The 23,312-nt window shown below is 41.9% G+C and overlaps 1 protein-coding gene across 1 annotated transcript in view; it reads right to left on the bottom strand.

The window, feature by feature from the left end:
• adamts17 (ADAM metallopeptidase with thrombospondin type 1 motif, 17) overlaps nt 1-23,312 on the bottom strand; it is a 655,987-nt gene that overhangs the window by 489,153 nt on the left and 143,522 nt on the right. Inside the window, exon 7 of the mRNA XM_043677648.1 lies at nt 9,822-9,865. Within this exon, the coding sequence (XP_043533583.1) occupies nt 9,822-9,865 (44 nt within the window). The remainder of the gene's footprint in view (nt 1-9,821; nt 9,866-23,312) is intronic.

The raw sequence follows: 23,312 nt of genomic DNA on the forward strand, positions 1-23,312 counted from the left end.
CACAGTACAGGCCCTTCAGCCCTTGATGTTGAGCCAACCTTTCATCCTACTCTAAGATCAAACTAACATACATACCCTACATTTTACTATCATCCCTGTGCCTACCCAATAGTCGCTTAAATGCCCCTAATGTATCTGACTCTACAACCACTGCTGGCAGTGCATTCCCATACTGAAATTTAGCCCAACATTCTTTCTGATTGTTTTCATATCTGCCTCTAAAATAATTTAAAGGCATCGCATTTTGCCAAGGACACTGGAAAGAGATGGAGGCAACAAGTAGTAGAGAAGCGTCAATAAGATCTGAGGACACCGATCATACCAAGTATTCACACTTCCAACTGTGGATGTAGTTCAACTTCACCAATTATCCTCTATCAGAGGATCCTATTTTTGCTTGCCTTAGGCAACTGAATCATTTTCTGACCACTCCCTCAGTAAGTCCTGTTAACTTCCACCTGATATGCTGGGGATAAAGCATTAGTATAATTAAAAACATAAGTAATATTTTATCTGAGGTCAATGGCCATAAATAGTCAATAGTCAACATTAAATCTGAGAGCAGGGAGTGTGTCAGGGTTAAATTTAGTTCAATAATATAAAACCCACATCAATGCACCTCACAGGTCTCATTTTAATGTACCAGGTACCAGGCCAGACCCTCTCAAAACGTTTCAAGAAGATAGCCCAGACCCTAACATTTTTAGATGTTTTTTTTAAGGCAGGTGTAGTGTGGATATTCCAGGAGTGACACAGCTAGCCAAAGCACTTAGTTTTAAACAAAACAGAATTTATTGACAGACTACCGAATGAAACATAAACAAAAGAGAACAGAATAGAGAATAATTTAACGGCACGGTGGCTCAGTGGTTTCGCACTACTGCCTCACAGCACCAGGGTACCAGGTTTGATTCCAGCCTTGGATGACTGTCTGCGTGGAGTTTGCACATTCTCCCCATGTCTGTGTGGGTTTCCTCCGTGTGCTCCGGTTTCCTCCCACATTCCAAAGATGGGCAGGTCAGGTGAATTGGCCATGCTAAATTGTCCATAGTGCTAGGTGCATTAGTCAGAGGGAAATGGGTCTGGGTGGGTTACTCTTCGGAGGGTCTGTGTGGACTGGTTGGGCCAAAGGGCCTGTTTCCCCACTGTAGGGAATCTAATCTAACCTAATCAAATCAATCTGAAAACTCAATCAACGTTATCACAACTTAATGATGCAGTTCCAATTTCCTGCAACATCCCCATAAGCATACTCCTTGGCATAAAAGGTATACTTTAGATTAGATTACTTACAGTGTGGAAACAGGCCCTTCGGCCCAACAAGTCCACACCGACCCGCCGAAGCGCAACCCACCCATACCCCTACATTTACCCCTTACCTAACACTACGGGCCAATTCACCTGACCCGCACATCTTTGGACTGTGGGAGGAAACCGGAGCACTCGGAGGAAACCCACGCAGACACGGGGAGAACGTGCAAACTCCACACAGTCAGTCGCCTGAGGCGGGAATTGAACCCGGATCTCTGGTGCTGTGAGGCAGCAGTGCTAACCAATTCAAACTCAGGTTCTTACAGGAGACAGGTTAGAGAGAGAGGATCAGCCAGGGATAATTTTCTGAAGCAATGAACCTCTTTTCACTGTAGCTGCTTCTCTGTCCCCAGTTTCTAACAGACTGTTCGCAAAAGCCAAACCAAACCAGGATAAAACCCTGAACTGGAAGAACTGGCCACTCCCTTTTCATGTACAAGTATTTTTAAAAACACCTAAAAGCCTTTTCTGATTGTTGCCTTAGGTAGTATTTGTTAGCCATTAGCAAAGTCACTAATCTCTGCCAAATGAGAACCTCTGCCTTTTACAATTCCTCTTGAAACAAAACCAAGAACAACGTAACCTTGTTAAAGGAGCAGCAGCATCACATAGGTCTCAGTGCCTAAATCTCAAGGTATGGGGAGCAATAACCTCTCCTGACTGCTCAAAGTGCTTCTACTAAAATGGAGCAGGTCATGGGCTCAGTGCGAACATGGCAAATTATACACTGTCTCTATTGTAATCCCCACATGTCCTGTCAAACTGGGGGAGGTTAGAATCAGGGCTATTGTTCTTGGCAATACAACAGCAAGCTATTCAGTAGGACATGAAACAGGTTGGGGGTTTTGTAAATCATTTATGTGCAAAAACGGTTTGGTTCTAAGTTACAGTTAAGTGGTATGTTTCAAGTTAAGTCAGAGCTGCGCAAATTTAAAATTCTCTTTTACAACCAGAAGGTTAAAGTGGAGTTTCAATATTTTTAAGCCAGGCACTGAAAATGTTTACACTATGATTCATTATCTTGCTGCAGACAGATTCTAAACATCCACACCCATTATCATTGGGAGCTTTTCATTGGAGCCCAGTACGGTTGTTGGCTGAGAATCCACTCGGGTGAGGGAGATATCTGCGTTAAATAGCACATGTGTATCCCAGCCTCTGGTCAGGAAAGAAGCCAGTGCAATGCAATCTTAATCCACACTATTTCCTGCGAGTACTTTCCGTTTTCCTTGTGTAAGAATTCACACGTAAAGAACAATCAGAATAGTCCACAGAGAACAAGACAAGAAAGACTAAGGGAGTTATTGTGAACTAATGCTCCCCAAATCCATGTCTGCCTTGGATGCTTAGAAGAATCAAAAATTTAGATCATGCGATTTATGTCTATTACATTTTCACTGGGTTTGGAGAAAGTTTAAAGTGAAGATAATGAACGATTATTCTAACTAACATTGCTGGAATGGAAAACTGAGTAGTCTATATCTGTTTATTCAGATAATGTATGTGTTGGAAAAACTTAGTATCCAGTATGCTTTTCCAAAACACCAAGCAATGGCATGACATGGCTGCTCAGTGGTTAGCACTGATGCCTCACAGTGCCAGGGACCCAGGTTCGATTCCACCCTCAGATGATTGTCTACATGGAGTTTGCACGTTCTCCCCATGTCTGTGTGGATTTCCTCCTACAGTCCAAAGATGTGCAGGTTAGGTGAACTAAGCATGGTAAACACAGGGTTTCGGGTAGGGGAGCAGGAGGTCAGTGTGGACTTGATGGACCAAATGGGCTCTTTCCACACTGTAGGGATTCTACACAAAACTATCAGTTTCAGCAATATTTATTTACAACACAAACATTCAAACTAAATTTTGGAAAAGAAAAAGTGTTCAAAAACCTTCAGATCTTATTCTCAATAATGGAGCCAACTTGTATGAAGTAACCAATCAGCAAACCAAATGGGTGTGGGAGGAATACTGCAAGATGTCTAATTTGCAGGGTTATGGGGAAGAACTGGCATATGGGGCAAAATCTTTCAAAGAGCTGGCACATGAGTGACAGACCAAATGGTCACTTTCTGTGCTGCTAAGACTCATTTGGCACACATGTAGGTCTGTATTATCACCAGAGCGCAATTTCATTTTTAGGTTTAGGAATCGGGGAAAATGCTCCACTGTATGGAGGCATACTGAGCACAAAGGAAGATGGCTGTGGTTATTCGAGGTTGTGGGTTTTAGACAATTACTTCAGTCCAAGATCAACAAACAAATAGAGCAATAATTAAGGGATGACTTTAATCTTCATGTTGATTGGAGTAATCAAATTGGAATGGGTAGCTATAACAGCAAATTCATAGAGTAAACTAGGGATGGCTTTCTAGAGCAATATGTCATAGAGCTGATCATGAAACAGACAATGTTGGATCTGGTTACGGATAATGAATGACTTCAGGTTTAATAAATGACCTCGTAGTAAGATTCTGGGTAATCCAAGATGGAGGGCAGGAACAATTTCTGGCTGTAAGAGCTGCTCCTTTTTCTGAGGTAGTTTAGGTGCTGGAGGTGATTTCCTCGAATTCCAGGAGCAGCAATTACTGTTTTATATGCTGTTGCATTGTTTTGGAACTTTGGAAAAAAAAGTCAAAACAACAGCAGTTTTAAAAGGGAGAAGTACAGACAAAGGAAGTACATGGTGAGGACAGTGCAGGAGAGAGAGAGAGAGAAAAAAAACCCTGCACAGTTACTGTCTTTGCTGTTTGAATTCATGTGTTGCTAGACATCGGAGTGCATCTGGGAAAATTAACAAACAGTGAATTTCACAACTAATCTTGGAGGAACCAGTTTGAGCGAAGTTCACAACACAGAATCAGATAAGTTAATTGTTTTGATTAGATTAGATTACTTACAGTGTGGAAACAGGCCCTTCGGCCCAACAAGTCCACACCGACCCGCCGAAGCGTAACCCACCCAGACCCATTCTCCTACATTTACCCCTTCACCTAACACTACGGGCAATTTAGCATGGCCAATTCACCTAACCCCTGCACATTTTTGGATTGTGGGAGGAAACCGGAGCACCCGGAGGAAACCCACGCAGACACGGGGAGAATGTGCAAACTCCACACAGAGAGTCGCCTGAGGCGGGAATTGAACCCGGGTCTCTGGCGCTGTGAAGCAGCAGTGCTAACCACTGTGCTACCGTGCCGCCCATGTTGTTTTAAGTCTGTCCAAGAGAAAGGCTGTATTAGGGAGTACAGTGGGTTCTTTCTTGATTATATGTTTTTGGAGATAAGTCTCTTGATTAAACTTAAAATATAAGCCATAGCTATTAATTTAACCTGGTGCAGTGTTTTGTAGGGGAAATAAGACGGTGTTATTTTCTGGGCCTGTAGATTGTGAAGGAGCAAAAATGGCCTTTGCAGTGATACGTACTTCTTGTCAGATGTGGAAGTTTAAAGAGAGATTAAGGATTACTGCGGATTATATGTGCCATAAATGCTGTTGGATGCGAATCTTATCAGATCGAGTGGATCGGTTGGAGAGGCAGATAGAGGCGATGAGGAATTTGCAACAGAAACAGTATGTGATGGATGGCAGTTATAGGAAGGGGGGAAAGTCTCAGATACAGTCACATAGATGGGTTAACTCCTGGAAGGGTAATAGAGGTAGGCACCTAGGGCAGAAGTCTTTTGTGGATATACCCATTTCAAACAGGTATGCTGTTTTGGAAAACGTAGGGGATGATGGATTCTCAGGGGAACGTAGCACGAACAGCCAAGTTTCTGGTATTGAGACTGGCTCTAATGCAACGAGGGATACGTTGGCTTCCAAGAGATCAATTGTGTTAGGGGATTCTGTAGACCGAGGTACAGACAGACGTTTCTGTGGCCAGCAGCGAGAAAGCAGAATGGTGTGTTTGTTTCCCTGGTGCCAGGATCAAGGATGTGTCAGAGAGAGTGCAAAATGTTCTCACGGGGGAGAGGGGCCGACAAGAGGACATTGTCCACATTGGAACTAATGATATAGGAAGGGAAAAGGTTAAGATTCTGAAGGGAGATTACAGGGAGTTAGGCAGAAATTTAAAAAGGTCATCAAGGGTAGTATGTGGATTACTCCCAGTGCTACGAGCTAGTGAGGGCAGGAATAGGAGGATAGAGCAGATGGATGCATGGCTGAGGAGCTGGTGTATGGGAGAAGGATTCACATTTTTGGATCATTGGAATTGGTCAGGCAGGGACAAGGTGGGACTAATGAATTAAACTGCATTTATTTCAATGCAAGGGGCCTAACAGGGAAGGCAGATGAACTCAGGGCATGGTTAGGAACATGGGACTAGGATATCATAGCAATTAGAGAAACATGGCTCAGGGATGGGCAGGACTGGCAGCTTAATGTTCCAGGATTCCATTTGCTACAGGAAGGATAGAAAGGGAGGCAAGAGAGGAGGGGGAGTGGCATTTTTGATAAGGGATAGCATTACAGCTGTGCTAAGGGAGGATATTCCCGGAAATACATCCAGGGAAGTTATTTGGGTAGAACTGAGAAATAAGAAAGGGATGATCAGAGATAGATTAACAGGGATGACAGTAAGCAAGTTGTGGCAGGCATTTAAGAAGATAATTTATTACTTTCAGCAAAATATAGCCCAGTAAGTCAGAAAGATTCTAAGAGAGGGATAAAATCATAATAGCTTACCACTGAAGTTAGGGAAAGTATTAAGTTGAAAGAAAATAAGGAGGCGAAAGACAGCCTAACAAATTCAAAATCCAGAAAAGGAGGACTATAACGATGATAAAAAGAAGAAAAATAAACAAGGGCAAAGTAGCTCGGAGTATAAAAACTGACAATAAGAGCAAAAAGGAAGACAAACATCAAAGTGAACAGAGGCCCCTTAAAAAAATGGAAGTGGGGAGATGGCTTCAGGGAACGAGTAACTGCAGAGGAGTTAAACAGATATTTTGCATTAGTCTTTACGATGGAAGATACTTTGAACATCCCATTAATACTAAATAATATGGGGGAGGAATTAAATACCACTCACCATCACTAAAGACGCAATATTAGACAAATTGAAGTCCATTGACCTTTATGGCTTACATAATAGGATTCTAAAACAAGTTGTTGCATGTAAATTTCCAAAAATCCTTGGGTTCTGGAGAAGTACCAAACGATTGGAAAACATAACCTAATTAGGCAGAATCAACGTGGTTTCATGAAAGGAAAGTTATGGCTGGCTAATTTATTAGAATTTTTCGAGAAGGTCTGAACCACAGTGGATTTGGGGATGGTGGAACCAGTGTCATTATTTGGACTTTCAGAAGTCATTCAATAAAGTACCTCACAAAAGATTAAGTCATAATATAACAGTCCATGGTGTGAGGGATATTAACTGGCATGGATAGAAAATTGGCTAATGGACAAGAAACAGCAAGTGGGCATAAGGGATCCTTTTTTCAGGTTGACAACCTGAGAAAAGTGGGGCTCCATGAGAATCAGTACTGGGTTTGCAACTGTTTACAAGATACATTAATGATTTGGAAGAAGGAAGGAAGCAAATGTATTGTTGCCAAGTTTGCATATGAAACAAAAACAGGTAGAAAGGCAGGTTACAAGAGGGATACAATGTTTACAGAAGAAAAACTGCAGAAAGGTGCAACATTAAGGGACTTGGGGGTACTTAGATTACTTACAGTGTACAAGATACATTAATGATTTGGAAGAAGGAAGGAAGCAAATGTATTGTTGCCAAGTTTGCATATGAAACAAAAACAGGTAGAAAGGCAGGTTACAAGAGGGATACAAAGTTTACAGAAGAAAAACTGCAGAAAGGTGCAACATTAAGGGACTTGGGGGTACTTAGATTACTTGCAGTGTGGAAACAGGCCCTTCGGCCCAACAAGTCCACTCCAACCCTCCGAAGAGCAACCCACTCAAACCCACTCCCCTACATTTACTCCTTCACCTAACACTACGGGCAATTTAGCATGTCCAATTCACCTACCCTGCATATTTTTGGACTGTGGGAGCACCCGGAGAAAACCCACGCAGACACGGGGAGAATGTGCAAACTCCACACAGACAGTTGCCTGAGACGGGAATTGAACCCAGGTCTCTGACGCTGTGAGGCAGCAGTGCTAACCACTGTGCCGCCGTGCCTCCCATTGAGCACGAAGCCCAGAAAGCTAGCATACAGGTATAGGACATAATCAGGAAGGTTAGTGGAAGGTTGGCCCTTATTTCAAGGGGACTTCGAGTAAGGAAGTCTTACTGCAACTGTATAAATTGCTGGAAAGACCACATCAGAATACTATGAGCAGTTTTGGTTCCCTTGTTTAAAAAAAGCTATTATTTCATTGGAGGCAGTTCAGAGAAGCTTCACTAGGATGATCCCAGATGTAGGTGGAGTGTCTTATGAGCAAAGGTTAAACAGATTGGAAGGAGAAAGTGAGGGCTGCAGATGCTGGAGATCAGAGCTGAAAATGTGTTGCTGGAAAAGCGCAGCAGGTCAGGCAGCATCCAAGGAACAGGAGAATCGACGTTTCGGGCCTAAGCCCTTCTTCAGATTGGGACACTAGTGATTAGAATTTAGAAGAATGACAGGTGATCTCATTGAAACACACAGGATTCTTAAGGGAAAGAGTAAATATTGATAGAATGATGACCCTCATGGGAGAATCTAGGGCCAGAAGAAATAGTTGCGAAATTAAGGAGCATTATTTTAAGAGTGAAATAAGGAGGAATTTTTTTTTCTCTCATTGTCTGAGAGTCTTAGGAATACTTTACCACAGGAAGCTGTGAAGGCAGAGTCTTTGTGTATATTTAAGGCTGAGACTGATAGATTCAAGATCAGTAGGGGAATCAAGGGTATGAAGAAAGGGCAGGAAAGTGGGCGCCAGGTATTATGTTGGATTAGTCTTGATCTTATTGAATGGCAGAGCAGGCTCAAGGGACCAAACATCCTACTCTTGTTCCTGTTTTCTATGGTCTTATGTTCTTATTGTTACTTTAGGGCTCTTCCACTGAAATAAATAGAACCCTGCCTGGAGAGAAAGCCAAAAAGAAGTCACCTGCCCTCTGACTCCATTTTGTAACAGTTAAGCAGAGTTAACATTTCGAGTCCAGTGACCCTTCTGCTTTCTCTTCCCAGTGCCACACTTACTGAGTGTCTCCAACAACTTCTATTTTCGTTTTCAGATTTCCAGCATCAATAGTTCTTTGTTTTATTCTGTGATATGGACAGTTGACCATTACAAAATGAAGTCAGAGGTCCAGATGACTTATTTTTGGCTCTCTCTCCAGGCAGGGGTCTATTTGTTTCAATTGAAGGAGCATGTGATATGGACAACAAAAACAGAAGTCGCTGGAGAAACTCAACAGGCTTGGCAGCATCTGTGGAGAGAAAGCAGAGTTAACATTGAGTCTAGTGACTCTTCTGCTTCCTCTCCACAGATGCTACCAGACCCACTCAGTTTCTCTAGTAACTTCTGTTTTTGTTGTCCGTATCACATGTTCTTTTAATGTAAACATGTCCATCACCTATATCCGCATGAATGTGTATATGATTTGAATGAATCAGTATTAAATGGTCAATCTTGAACATAACCAAGATCACCACAATAAATTAAATTATGCTAAAGTTTAGAAAATAAATTTGTATGCTAATCATATCCACTGCATCCTCTACTGACCTCCAACATTCTATCAGTTATTGCACATCTGACTGATGTTTGGTACTGTGCTTGCAAATTTCTACCACACATTAAGTGACATTGAAAATGAGAAAGGAAAGTAGACTCTAATCCAGAGAGAATATCAGAAAAAAAAACAGCTCAAGTCAGCCCCAGGATATTTACAAGTAACTTGGGCTCCAATTTCTTTCAGTGTGTTCTAATAATTAAATTTTGAGGTCTTACAGGAATAATTCAGGTTACATAGCAGTGCTTTTAGTAGCCAAATAATACACTATGCTTTAAATAGTTTCAGGAACAGGAGTGGACTATTCCACCTCAAACCTGTGCCATCATTCACTAGTTCATGGCAGAAATACATCTCAATTCTATTTGATCCATATAATCAAATAATATATTTTTTTTAAAAATCACTGTCCTGTAAGTTTTATTTGGCCTCCTGCACCCATTGCCTTAGGAGGAGAGCATTCCACAGTTCAATATTTTTTGTATAAAACCTTGCTTGGCCAGAATACAGAACACAGAACTGGGCAAGTACCAGTATGGTTAGAAAACCAAGCATATTGCAAATTGTGAGCTCAATCAAGTACTCAACAGGCATGGAATCTTGCAACTTGAGGTTTAACTATGTTTATATTTAAATGAATACTCATGGAAGGGTAGAATAAACACTACAAATTCTATACACAAACACCGTGAAAAATACTAGAGAAAAAGCATAGAAAAGGAATTTGAAAATGTAATATCAAGTTCTTTAAATTCAAGGTCAAGTTTTAATCAATGTACATTCTTTAGAAGCAAATTTTTATTTCAAGAACTTCTACTCACCTACAGTATCACAAGGTTCATCTTTATGTACACAGAAATCCGTCCTGAAAATAAATGGAAAGAGGGAATAACTTTCCAGCGATAAAACTTTCATACAGCCCTGACACAACTAGACACAATAAGTCTGCACTGAATGCTGATGCTTGTTAAAGAAAATATTGAAAGCATGATGAAAACAATGAAGTCCCCCACCAATGCTGTTACTCTGGGCATTAGTGGGCACAAGTTGGCAGGCTAATGTTGGCTGGTGTCAGCAGATTGCAATGATGATTCAGCAAACTGCTTTGGTTGCTTATGGACCATTGTCATTTTGGTTGCTGGGATTGAAAACAAATCAAACCCATTTTCCCAAATAGAGACAAAAATGCCCTTGAAACCAACAGGATGCACTGTAAAGATAATAATGAGATCTATCTAAGCAATGAAAAAGACTGCTTACAGTGGAACCTTCACTGACCACCAAAAGTGATACCCCCTTAGAGTTTTAAACAACTTATATTATAGATCCCATTTCACATAATAAAATGCCTGATGCAGAAGACATCATGAACATCAGCAGGAAAATCACACAAATAGTACAAACCGGACAGTCAGATGACGTGCAATTATGTAGGTATTAGTGGATTCGCGAATCACAGTGGTGTTAGTAGCCTGCACAACAGAATAACGCCTCATATCTGTGTTCTTCAAAATGTCCTATAAGGTGAGATACAGTGTATAAATTAAAATAGAGGAAATGCAAAACAAAGGATTTTCTTGACCTAATTTTCATTCAACTGTAAATTGATTTAATTGATTTGAGTAGGATGTTGACTCCATACATCCACCAACTTAACTCGAACATCTTTAAAGGATAGGTGGGCAACTGAGGTTTATGCGGTAAATCACCAGGAATAGGGGTGCTTCAATGATAAATTTTGCCCAGTGTTTTCTTATATTGATCAAAGACTTTGTGCTTCCAGAAGTTTGGGCAGCTGCTGTAATGGGCTGCGAGATGGACACATGTACCAGGTTGAAACAAAGTCTACATGTTGGCAGTTCTAAGCCATATCACCTCCACCTTTGCCGAGCACAAACCACGTAACTGTTCCAATTCTATTTTCCAGCACTTGGCTCATAACCTTGTCATCATAAGTGAACATCTAATATTTAAATATGAAATATTATTAAACATGGAGGGTTTCTGTCTCTATCACCCTTACAAACAATGAGTTCCAAATTCCAACCACCCTCTGGGTGAAAAAGCTTTTCCTCACATCTTGACATAAGTAGGGAAAGATGTGTTGAGTAGGCTAGCGGTTATTAAGGTGGACAAATCCCCAGGACCAGATGGGATCTAGCCCAGGTTGCTGAGGGAGGCAAGAGAGGAAATAGCTGGGGCCCTGACAAATATCTTTGTGGCATCCTTAAATACAGGTGAGGTGCCGGAGGACGGGAGGGTTGCTCATGTTGTCCCCCTGTACAAGAAGGGTAGTAGGGATATTCTGGGTAATGACAGACCAGTGAGCCTGATGTCGGTGGTGGACAAGTTGCTGGAGAAGGTATTGAGGGATAAAATCTACTTATATTTAGAAAAGAATGGGCTTATCAGTGATAGGCAACATGGTTTTGTGCGGGGGAGATCATGCGTTACCAACTTAATAGAGTTCTTCGGGGAAGTGACCAAGCTGTTAGATGAAGGAATGGCTGTTGATGTCATATACATGGACTTTAGTAAGGCGTTTGATAAGGTTCCCATGGTAGACTAATGGAGAAAGTGAAGTCACATGGTGTGCAGGGTGTTCTAGCTAGGTGGATAAAGAACTGGTTGAGCAGCAGGAGACAGTAGTAGTTGAAGGGAGTTTCTCGAAATGGAGAAAGGTGACCAGTGGTGTTCCACAGGGGTCAGTGTTGGGCCACTGTTGTTTGTAATATACATAAATGATCTGGAAGAGGACACTGTTGGTATGATCAGCAAGTTTGCAGATGACACAAAGATTGGTGGAGTAGCAGAAAGCATAAGGGACTGTCAGAGAATACAGGAGGATATAGATAGACTGGAGAGTTGGGTGGAAAAGTGGCAGATGGATTCCAATCCAGACAAATGTGAGGTGATGCATTTAAGCAAGTTTAATTCTAGAGCAAATTATACAATGAACAGAAGAGCCTTAGGAAAAGTTGATGGGCAGAGAGATCTGGGAGTGCAGGTCCATTGTACCCTGAAGATTGCTACACAGGTGAATAGAGTGGTCAAGAAGGCTTATAGTATGCTTGCCTTCATTGGACGGGGTATTGAGTATAAGAGCCGGCAAGTCATGTTAACATTGTACAAGACATTGGTTTGGCCGCATTTAGAAATCAGTGTACAGTTCTGGTCGCCACATTACCAAAAGGATGTGGACACTTTGGAGAGGATGCAGAGAAGGTTTACGAGGATGTGGCCTGGTATGGAAGGTGCTAGCTATGAAGAGAGGTTGAGTAGGTTAGGTTTGTTTTCATTAGAAAAAAGGAGATTGAGGGGGGACCTGATTGAGGTTTACAAAATCATGAAGGGTATAGACAGGGTGGATAGAAACAAGCTTTTTCCCAGGGTGAAGAATTCAATAAGAGAGGTCACACTTTCAAGGTGAGAGATGGAAAGTTTAAGGGGGATACATGCGGCAAGTACTTCACACAGAGGGTGGTGGACATCTGGAACGTGTTGCCAGCAGAGGTGGTAGAGGCAGGCACGGTATATTCATTTAAGATGCGTCTGGATAAATGCATGACTAGGTGGGGAGCAGAGGGATACAGATGCTCAGGAATTGACCGACAGGTTTAGACAGTACATTTGGATCAGCTCAGGCTTGGAGGGCCGAAGGGCCTGTTCCTGGGCTGTATATTTTCTTCGTTCTTTCTTTGTTCCATTTAAGCTAAACCTATTGCCCCTTGTTTTAAATCTCTGCACACAGGTCATTAAACCCTTCAGAAAGGGAAGAAGTTTCTTCCTGTTTACTCTATCTGTACCCCTTATAATTTCATACATCGCAAACACATCCCTCTCAAGGAAAACAATCCCAGTATGGCCAATCTCTCTTCATAACAAACTCTCTAGCCCAGAGATCAGCTGCCATTTCTGCCACATATAGCAAGATGCCACCACCAGACACATACTCCTCTCCCATCCTTCACCCACCTTCTGCAGGGACTGTTCCCTCCTGGTCCAGTCTTCCTTCACTCCCAACATGCCCCCACAGCCCCATGGCACCTTCCCCGGCAATCACCGAAAATGTAACATCTGCCTATTTATCTCGTCCCTCCTCCAAGGCCCAAAACACAACTTCCAGGTGAAGCAGCACTTTACCTGCACATAACGCAATCTAGTCTACTGCATTCGTTGCTCACAATGTGGTCTCCTCTACAATGGGGAAACGAAGTATAGACTGGGTGACCACTTTACAGAGCATCTACCTTCTGCCTGCAAAAATGACCCTGAGCTTCCAGTTGCCTGCCACTTTGACATCATCATCCTATTCCCTGACCAACATCTCTGTCTCAGGCTTGCTACAGTGCTTCAGCAAAGCTCAGCACAAACAGGAAGAACATCACCTTATTTTCCACTTGGGGATGCTGCAGCCCTCTGGACTCAATATTGAGTTCAATAATTTTAGGGCCTGAACTCTTCCATGTCCTAGCCCCCAGTCCCACACAACGGATCGTGTTATCACACAGTCTGCCATTACATATTACCCATTGCGAGCCACTAACAGTCTCCATTAACAGCTATTCACTCTTTTGGCCAGATCATTATTCACACCTTTGTCTGTCCAGCTCTTCTCTCTCTTTGGGCTCTATGCCCACCTATCATTTATTCCTTACTCCCTCCCCCCACCCTACCTTCTGCAAATAAATTTCCTAGCTACCATCAGTTCTGAGGAAGGGTCAGACCAGAAACTTTTGCTGCCAAACCTGCCAAGCTTTTCCAGCAACTTCTGTTTTTGTTAGCTCATGGATCATCCTAGTAATTCACCTCTGCACCCCTCCAGTGCTATCACATCCCTCCCAGAATATGTATTCCAGAACTGCACACAATACTGTAGCTGTTGCCTAACCAACATTTCATATAATTCCAGCATAACCTCCCTCCTCTTAAAACTCTATGCCTCAGCTAATAAGGTCAAGAGTGTTATATGCCTTCTTAACCACTTTATCTAACTGTCTTGACACACAAGGGACTAGTGTACATGTACATCAAGTCCTCTCTAATCCTTGGTGCTTCCCCCAGTCAGATGGTTCATCATGTATTTTCTTGTCTTGCTTGACCTGCCCATGTGCATCACCTGTCATTTATCTGGATTGAATTCCATTTGCCATCGATCAGCCCATCTCATTAGCCAATCTATACCCTCCTGTAGCAGGTATCTTCCAACAGCAGCACACAACCAGCAGCTTGGTGGTATGACCTCCATGAAAAACAGCACAAATCCATAGAACCTCCTCAACTCTGCTTAAAATCTCTGGATGGTGGACATTCACCAATGTTACCTTCAAGCAACAGAAAAACTGCAACTGTATCATCGCTTATTCTCAGTTGAACTCACCTAAACTACAATACTGGAATAATATGGCATTTAGAGAATTTCAACAGGTTTCTTGTTCTCCAAAACTAACCATGCCACAGTTAAGCTATTCCAGTATAGCAACAACACTGACATCAACCGACAATGCGGAAAATTGCCCAGGTATGTCTGGCTACAAAAAGCAGGTCAAATCCAACTCAGCCAACTACCATCCTATCATCACCGTGGGCGGCACGGTGGCACAGTGGTTAGCACTGCTGCCTCACAGTGCCAGAGACCCGGGTTCAATTCCCGCCTCAGGCGACTGACTGTGTGGAGTTTGCACGTTCTCCCCGTGTCTGCGTGGGTTTCCTCCGGGTGCTCCGGTTTCCTCCCACATCACAAAGATGTGCAGGGTCAGGTGAATTGGCCATACTAAATTGCCCGTAGTGCTAGGTAAGGGGTAAATGTAGGGGTATGGGTGGGTTTCGCTTCGGCGGGTCGGTGTGGACTTGTTGGGCCGAAGGGCCTGTTTCCACACTGTAATCTAATCAAATCTAATCAAAATCAAATCAAAATCTAATCATCAAAGTGCTATTGAGCAGCTATAGAAACAATGCTATTGAGCAGCACTTGCAAAAGAATGACCTGTTCACTGATATTCAATTTAGGTTCTGCTCGGGTTGCTTAAATTCTGACCTTACTAAAAAACTGGTTAAAATATAAACAAACAATCTGAACTCCAAAGGTGAGGTTAAAGTGACTGCCCTTTCCACCAATCGCAGCATTTGATTAGGTATGAGATCAAGGAATCCTAGCAAAGGTGAAGTCAATGGGAATCAAGGGGAGTCTACCAGCAGTTATACTTGGCACAAAGCAAAATATTGTGGTTGCTGACAGTCGATCATTTCCATCCAAGCAGATCACTGCAGGAATTCCTCAGTCCTAGATACAATCATCTTCATCTTCTTCAATGACCTTCACTCCATCATGACGTCACAAGCAGAGATGTTCATTGATAATTGCACAATGTTTTAATAATTGACAAACTCCACAGATTCCAAATAATGACTAACTCCAACAACTCTTATGATTGCCCTTGATGCTCAATGGCATTACCATCACTGAACTCCCTGACATAAACATCCTGTGACTACCACTGACCACACCGAACTGAACTGTTAAAGCTACACCCATACAGCCAATTGGAGCACATTCCATCATAGTCCTGTGAGCCATGCATATATTATGCCTTTTGGGATAAGTTGGAGATTCGGAATTCTAGTGCATAATTCACCTCTTGACTCGTCAATACATATGGAGAAAGTGAGGTCTGCAGATGCTGGAGATCAGAGCTGAAAATGTGTTGCTGGAAAAGCGCAGGTCAGGCAGCATCCAGGGAACAGGAGAATTGGCGTTTCGGGCATAACCCCTTCTTCAGGAAGGGCTTATGCCCGAAACGTCGATTCTCCTGTTCCCTGGATGCTGCCTGACCTGCTGCGCTTTTCCAGCAACACATTTTCAGCTCGTCAATACATATCCATTACTTTCAAGGCACAGCTCAGGAGTGTGGTGGTATACTCTCCAATTAGCTGTATAGGTGCAGTTATAACAACAGTAAAAGAATATTGAAAATCATCCAGCACATGACTGGCAGCAGATCCTTCATCTCCAACATTAATTTCTTAACAATACTAAAGCAGAGTGGTAGCAGTATACACCATCCACAAGGTACACTGTAATATTCGTCTAAGCTGACATAGACAGGAAAAGGGATGAGGTCCCAAAAGCAGATTTCAGTGAGTTGGGAAGATAGTTTAAAAAGCAGGACCTCAAAAGCAGCAATCTCAGCATTACACCCTGTGGCACATGCAAGTGAGAATAAGAATACAAGAATTGAGAACTAATGTAGGAGGGAGGGCATCAAATTTCTGAGGAACTGGGACCATATCTGGGGCAGCTAGATGGGCTACACCTTAATGGGGTTGGGATTGATAACTTTGCAAGGAAATTTGCTAGTGCTGTTGGGGTGGGTTTAAACTAGCTTGTTGGGGTTACAGAAATCCGAGGGCTAACCCAACTGAAAGTGTTGGTAATAGAAAGTCAAAAAGATGCAAAAGAGACGAGAAAGTCAAGCATCAAGTATACTTTAAAAGCAGAACTGTGGCAAAAAGACAAAATTAACAGCGTTCTACCTGAATGCATGCAGCATTTGATAGAAGGTATGCGACAAGAAGGTGGAAGTGATGGGTCCAGTATATTAGTAATGGGAAATCTTGGATCAGAAGAACAATGCTTGGAATCTGTTTGAATGGAGATTAAAAAAAAGCAAAGGGCAGCATATTTTGGTTGGAGTTATTTATAAGCCACCAAATAATGGTAGTAGTGTGGGGCATGATATTAATCAGGAAATTAGAGAAAAATATAGCATGGGCAAAATAGTTATAACAGGTAATGTCAATCACCCTTTCGCCGAGGTAAACTAATTGAGCATTAAAGCTGTGGAGGATGGGTTTCTGAATTGTGATCAGGGTGGTTTATTAAAGCAGTATGTTGAGGAACTGATTAATGGTCATGTAATTTTTTAAATCTAGCACTATGTAATGAAAATGACTAATTAACAATCTTTTTTGTAAAAGAACTTTTAGATAAGTGAACCAATATGATAGCGTTTTACATAATGTTTGAAAGTGAGGTAGTTCAATCTGAAGCAAGGGTGTTAAGTTCAGAAGTGTATAAAGTTAAAAGAAAAGGCCAATAAATTTGCCTGAAAGGTTTTTAAAATACAACAAAGGATGACTCAGGAACCAATAAGCAAAGAGAGAACAGAATATGAATGCAATCTAGCAAAACATGAAAGCAGGCTGTAAATGCTTGTAGAGATACGTGAAAAGGAAACATTTGGCTGTGGGTCTGATGCAGGCAGAGTCAGGAGAAAAAATCATTGCATAATGCTACTATTACTAATCCGAACACTTAGGAAATGTTCATAGGAAATTGGTTCAAATCTCAGAAAATGGTGGAATTTGTTTTTCACAAGAATCTTGAATTAATAGTTTAATGGATTATTGTCAATTAGAATCACAGAATCATTCGATATGGAAACAGACCCTTAAGTGCAACTCTTTTGCGCCAAACAGATATCCCAATCTGACCTCGTACCATTTGCTCTCTAAATCATTCCTATTCATGTACCCATTTAAATGCTGTAATTTTACCCACCTTCACCACTTACTCTGGCAGGCCGTTCCAATTATGCACCACCTTTTGCATGAACAATTTACCCCTCAGGTCCTTTTTAAAAGTCTTTTCCCTCTCACCTTAAACCTATGCCCTCTGGTTTTTGACTCTCCCACATAAGAAAAAGAACTTGGGTACTCACCCCAGCCATGCCTCTCATAAATTTATAAATCTACATAAAACATAGAACATTACATGTGCAGTACAGGCCCTTCGGTCCTCGATGTTGCGCCGACCTGTGGAACCGATCAGAACTTAAAAATGTGTTGCTGGAAAAGCGCAGGTCAGGCAGCATCAAAGGAACAGGAGAATCAACGTTTCAGGCATAAGCCCTTCCTTATGCCCGAAACGTCGATTCTCCTGTTCCTTTGATGCTGCCTGACCTGCTGCGCTTTTCCAGCAACACATCTTTAAGCTCTGATCTCCAGCATCTGCAGTCCTCACTTTCTCCGAACTGATCTGAAGCCCATATAATCTACACTGTTTCATTTTCATCCATATGTCCATCCAATGGCCATTTAAATGCCCTTAAAGTTAGCGAACCTTGGATCACCTCTCCGACACTCCAGGGAAAAGATCCCTAACCTATTTAGCCTCTCCCTATAATTCCTGTAGAAAAGTGATCAGAATTGTACGGAGTTCTAAGAGTGGCCTCACCAATGTCCTCTCTCAGGAAGATAGCTTTGGAGTCTTGGGTACCACTTTGTGCATGAGCTGCCAAGTCACTGATAAACCAAATGGTTTGTTTTCCAAGAACTTGCACATTTAATTCCTATGTAACAAGGTCCTGTAATTCCAATAATTCTGAATAACTCCTTTGACTGTTTCTTGTGTTCTACCAAAGTATTCAGGTTAAAACAACAGATACATTATTGAAATTATGAAACTCCATTTGTAATCTTGCTTCAAAAGCGAGCTGATTAAGCCAACAGGGCAGTGATCACATACCGAAAGCAACACATATGATAGAAGCGATTATTAAATTTAAATGTGAAAATAAAAAGAGAGAAAGAGAGCAGAACAGGGGTCTACAATTTTGATCCAGACATATACCACTGCATCGGACCATAAGACAGGTCTGTTGCGGAGCCACCGGAGAGAAAGCTGGCAGTAAGTGCCGTAACTAAATTGGCAGTCAGCATGTTGGGGGTTCTAGTCCCTGTAGCTGCCAAACCATCAGTCCCTGGCAGCCTGCCCTTCAAATGGAGGCGATCCCAAGAGAGAACCCAATGACGCACAGCCATTAGCACTGTTACAAATCATCTTTATTCAGAGAAAACTTAAATACACATTCACCCCAATGCCCCAGGCTTTGCTTAACTTTAATCTGCACTTGGGATTTGGAGTTATTCAAATTAATATAACACTGTTTTAACTGCACATTCAGTACTTATTATATAACCACTTTAGAAGTTAGGTACTTCTTTTGCAATATTTTATGATGATGAAGGTTTAACAGAAGCCTTTGCATGGACAAGGAGAAGTTGCTTTATGTGGTAACGGCCTGGTTCAGCTTGACTCACTCCATGTGATTCAGAGTGCTGAACCCATCGGTCAACTCCAGAGCGGCGGTCTCCTAGCCTTTCCAGTGTTCAGCAGTCAGTACCACAGTTATGACAGTGTGACCAAGGAGTTGGGAGTCTGTGTTAGTGAAGGGCTTTTGGACTGGAATACCTCCACAAAAGGGCAGACTGGGCCATCATTGTGAAGCACAGAAACAGCAGATTTACAATGATGGCTGTGAGTTAACTGATAGACAGTGACTAATCAGGATCAGAGATATTCTCAAAACTATTCATTTTGGCTGATTATTCTTTACGATACACCATCAAGCCCTGATACAGAAGATGCTGTGGACGTGTCAGTTACGTTACATATATATTGGCTGTACCTGTGCCTTGTAAGAAACATGAAGACCTCAGACACTTACTTATCTCTCGTTATTCAATTTTGGCTGTGACATTAGTGCTACTGATGTAATTAACTCGTTTCTTTTGATTATGCTTAAATAACTTTATTTGTTCATGAGATGTGGATCAATTTTAAGTCAGGGTGGTACGTGACTTAGGGAACAACTTGCAGGTATTGGCATTCCCATGTATGTGCTGCCTTTGTCAGGTCTCGGTGCATACAAACACGAACTGTTTAAGTTTTCGAGGAGGCACGAATACTGTTCAGCATATTGTAATCATCAGCAAACAATCGCACTTCTGACCTTCCGTTGGAGGGCAGGTCATTGGTGAAGCAGTTGTAGATGATGAGGCCCAGGATACGACCCCAAGGAACTCCTGCAGTGCTTGTGGAACATAAATGTTGGCACAGATCACTTGCGTTGAATGGTCTGTTCCTGTTGTTGTGATCCACCAGACAATAATACTGGACAGCAGATCACACATTTAATGCTTATGGCTGTGTTTTCTGAATACCGCAATTTCACCAACTGAGCATGTGCAAGAACACAGCTTTGTAGTGTGACATCACTACCTGCGTTTGTCTATGAGGAGTTAAACAAAAGAGATAATTTTGAAGTTGCTATCTGAACTGCTCGACTCTGGCCAAAATCAAATGGAATTATAAACACCTTCCTGGATCAAGAGGCCACAGAAAAGATGAAAATGGAGGGCAGATCCTGCCTCACCCTGCAGCAAGAGTGTAAAGCCATTGAGAAAAGAAGTCATTTAGCACTGTACGCACTGCCACATCTTTTGTGTCTAGAGGTGGTAACATTTTCATACAGTGGAAAATGTTTTAAAAATGATAAATGTGAAACTTTGCTACAATCTGTATTTCTTTCCTCCATAAATGCAGTTGTGCAAATCATTTCAGGCAAAAAAATTGGATCAGAAATAATCATATTGATTCAATCAGTTACTGACTCAACTTTGGCCATCCCTTGTAAAAACTAAGCATAAAAGAAGTAAAGGTGGGGAGCTCTGCACATGCACTGGTGCCGATAAATCTGAACATGGAATGGCAGTACAGGTGAATGCTTACAGCAGCAGCCTGTGTGTACACCAAACACCATTTTATTGGACAGTCTGACAATCAGAATAATTACTCCAAACTTCTGTCGTTGGTTGCTGTGATGGTTTGTCCCCAAAATATATTCACGATGCTACAGATACTCTATGACAATAAAAAGAAGTTTACTACGCAAAACAAAAACAAACTTAACAATAATTAAGTGCTACAGTTAAAAACACCTTAGCATAAACATCAAATTAGAGTTCCAATCTGTTTCCAGAGACACAATCTCAGAAATATCACTCCCATCTCAGCTTTAAAATCTGACTTAACCGAGGCTTTCCACTTTCTTTCTCGTGAATTGTAAAGATAAATTTATGACTCCTTTCAGATTTCTCTAAATTCAGACGAACTAATTTTTTTTTAAGTTCTAACAACTTGAATATTTCACTGGGACCTCTCTTTACTTAAAAGCTCCACACACTAGAAAACACATCTGCTGACTCATTTGACTCACTCCTTTTCCCGATTATATCAATATCAGACTGATCTTTTCCTCCCTGTCTCTGTACTTAGAGAGGATATTCCTGGGAATACATCCAGGGAAGTTATTTGGGTGGAACTGAGAAATAAGAAAAGGAAATTGAGAAACGCATTTGTAAAGAGGTCTCAGTTATCTGTAAGAATAATGGAGAGGAATTTGTTAGGCGCGTACAAGAAAGGTTTCTGATTCAGTATGTGGATGTACCTACTAGAGAAGGTGCAAAACTTGACCTACTCTTGGAAAATAAGTTAGACCAATGACTGAGGTGTCTGTGAGGGAGCACTTTGAGACCAGCAACCACAATTATATTCTTTTAAAGTAGCGATGACAAAGGTTAGACCAGATTTAAAAGTTAAAAGTTCGAAGTTGGAAGAAGGCCAATTTTTACGGTATTTGGCAAGGACTTTCAAAACTTTCTTGGGGGTGGACGTTCACAGGTAAATGGGTAGCTGGAAAATGGGAAGCCTTCAAAAAATGAGAGAATGAGAGTCCAGAGACACTATGTTCCTGTTAGGGTGAAAGGTAGCTGTAGAGAATGCTGGATGATGAGAGATATTGAGATTTTGGTCAAGAAAAAGAAGAAAGCATTTGTCAGGTATTGATAGCACAGATCGAGTGATTCTTTAAAAAAAAGAATAAGACAGTATGAATATACTTAAGAGGGAAATCTGGAGGGCAAAAAGGGAACAACAGACAGCTTTGGCAAATAGAGTTGAGGAGAATTCAAAGGAATTTTATGAATACATTAAGGAAAAAAGAGCAAGTCGGGAGAGAATAGGATTCCTCAAAGATGATCAAGGCAGCCTATGTATGGAACCGCATGAGATGTGGGAAATACTAAATGAGTATTTTGCATCAGTGTTTACTAGGGAGGAGGACATGGAAGATATAGAATGTGAGGAAATAGCTGGTGACATCTTGAAAAATGTCCATACTACAAACGAGGAGGTCCTGGATGTCTTAAAACGCATAAAAGTTGATAAATCCCCAAGACTGATCAGGTGCACCCTCGAACTCTGTAGGAAGCTAGGGAAGTGATTGCTGGGTACCTTGCTGACATATTTGGATAATCAATAGTCACAGGTGAGGTGCCAGAAGACTAGAGGTTCACTAACATGGTGCCACTGTTTAAGAAAGGTGGTAAGGGAAAGCCAGGGAACTATAGACTGGTGAGCCTGACATCAGTGGAAGGCAAGTTGTTGGAGGGAATCCTGAGGGACAGACAAGGACTGATATGGGTAGGTAAACATGGCTTTGTGCATGGGAAATCATGTCTCACTAACTTGAGTTTTTTGAAGTTACAAAAAGGATTGATAAGGGCAGAGCGGTGAACGTGATCTATATGGACTTCAATAATGCGTTTGACAAGGTTCCTCATGGTAGACTGGCTAGCAAGGTTAGATCTCATGAAATACAGGGAGGACTGGCCATTTGGATAGAAGACTGGCTAGAAGATAGAAAACAGAGGGAGGGTTGCTTTTCAGACTGGAGGCCTATGACCAGTGGTGTGCCACAAGGATGAGTGCTGGGTCCACTGCTTTTCGTCATTTATATAAATGATTTGGATGTGAACACAGGAGATATCGTTAGTAAGTTTGCAGATGACACCAAAATCGGAGGTGTTGTGGACAGCGAAGGTTACCTCAGAATACAATGGGCCAGATAAATTAATTTTTCTGGCCCATTGTATTAGGAATAGTTTAACTAGCGAGCTCCATACGAAGTGGTGTACAACATAGGAACAACAACGGACTGTAGATGCTGGAGATCAGAGTCGAAAAGCTTGGTGCTGGAAAAGCATGGCCTATTCAGCCTCTTCCCTATAGCTTAATCCCTCCAACCCTGGCAACATCCTTGTAAATCTTTTCTGAACCCTTTCACGTTTCACAACATCGTTCCTACAGGAGGGAGACCTGAATTGCACACATGACCTCTCAACTCCTATACTCAATACTCTGACCAATGAAGGAAAGCATAGCAAATGCCTTCTTCACTATCCTATCTATCTGCGACTCTGCTTTCAAGGAGTTACGAACCTGCATTCCCAAGTCTCTTCGTTCAGGAACTCTGCCCAAGTCCTTACCATTAAGTGCATAAATCCTGCCCTGATTTGCCTGGTCAGGCAGCATCGGAGGAGCAGGCGAGTCAATGTTTCGAGCATAGGCTCTTCATCAGGAATGAGGGGGTGAACAAAGGCGCTGAGAGATTAATGGGAGGGGAGTGGGG

Source organism: Chiloscyllium plagiosum, chromosome 36 (assembly GCF_004010195.1).
Source record: "Chiloscyllium plagiosum isolate BGI_BamShark_2017 chromosome 36, ASM401019v2, whole genome shotgun sequence".
Taxonomy (NCBI): Eukaryota; Metazoa; Chordata; class Chondrichthyes; order Orectolobiformes; family Hemiscylliidae; genus Chiloscyllium; species Chiloscyllium plagiosum.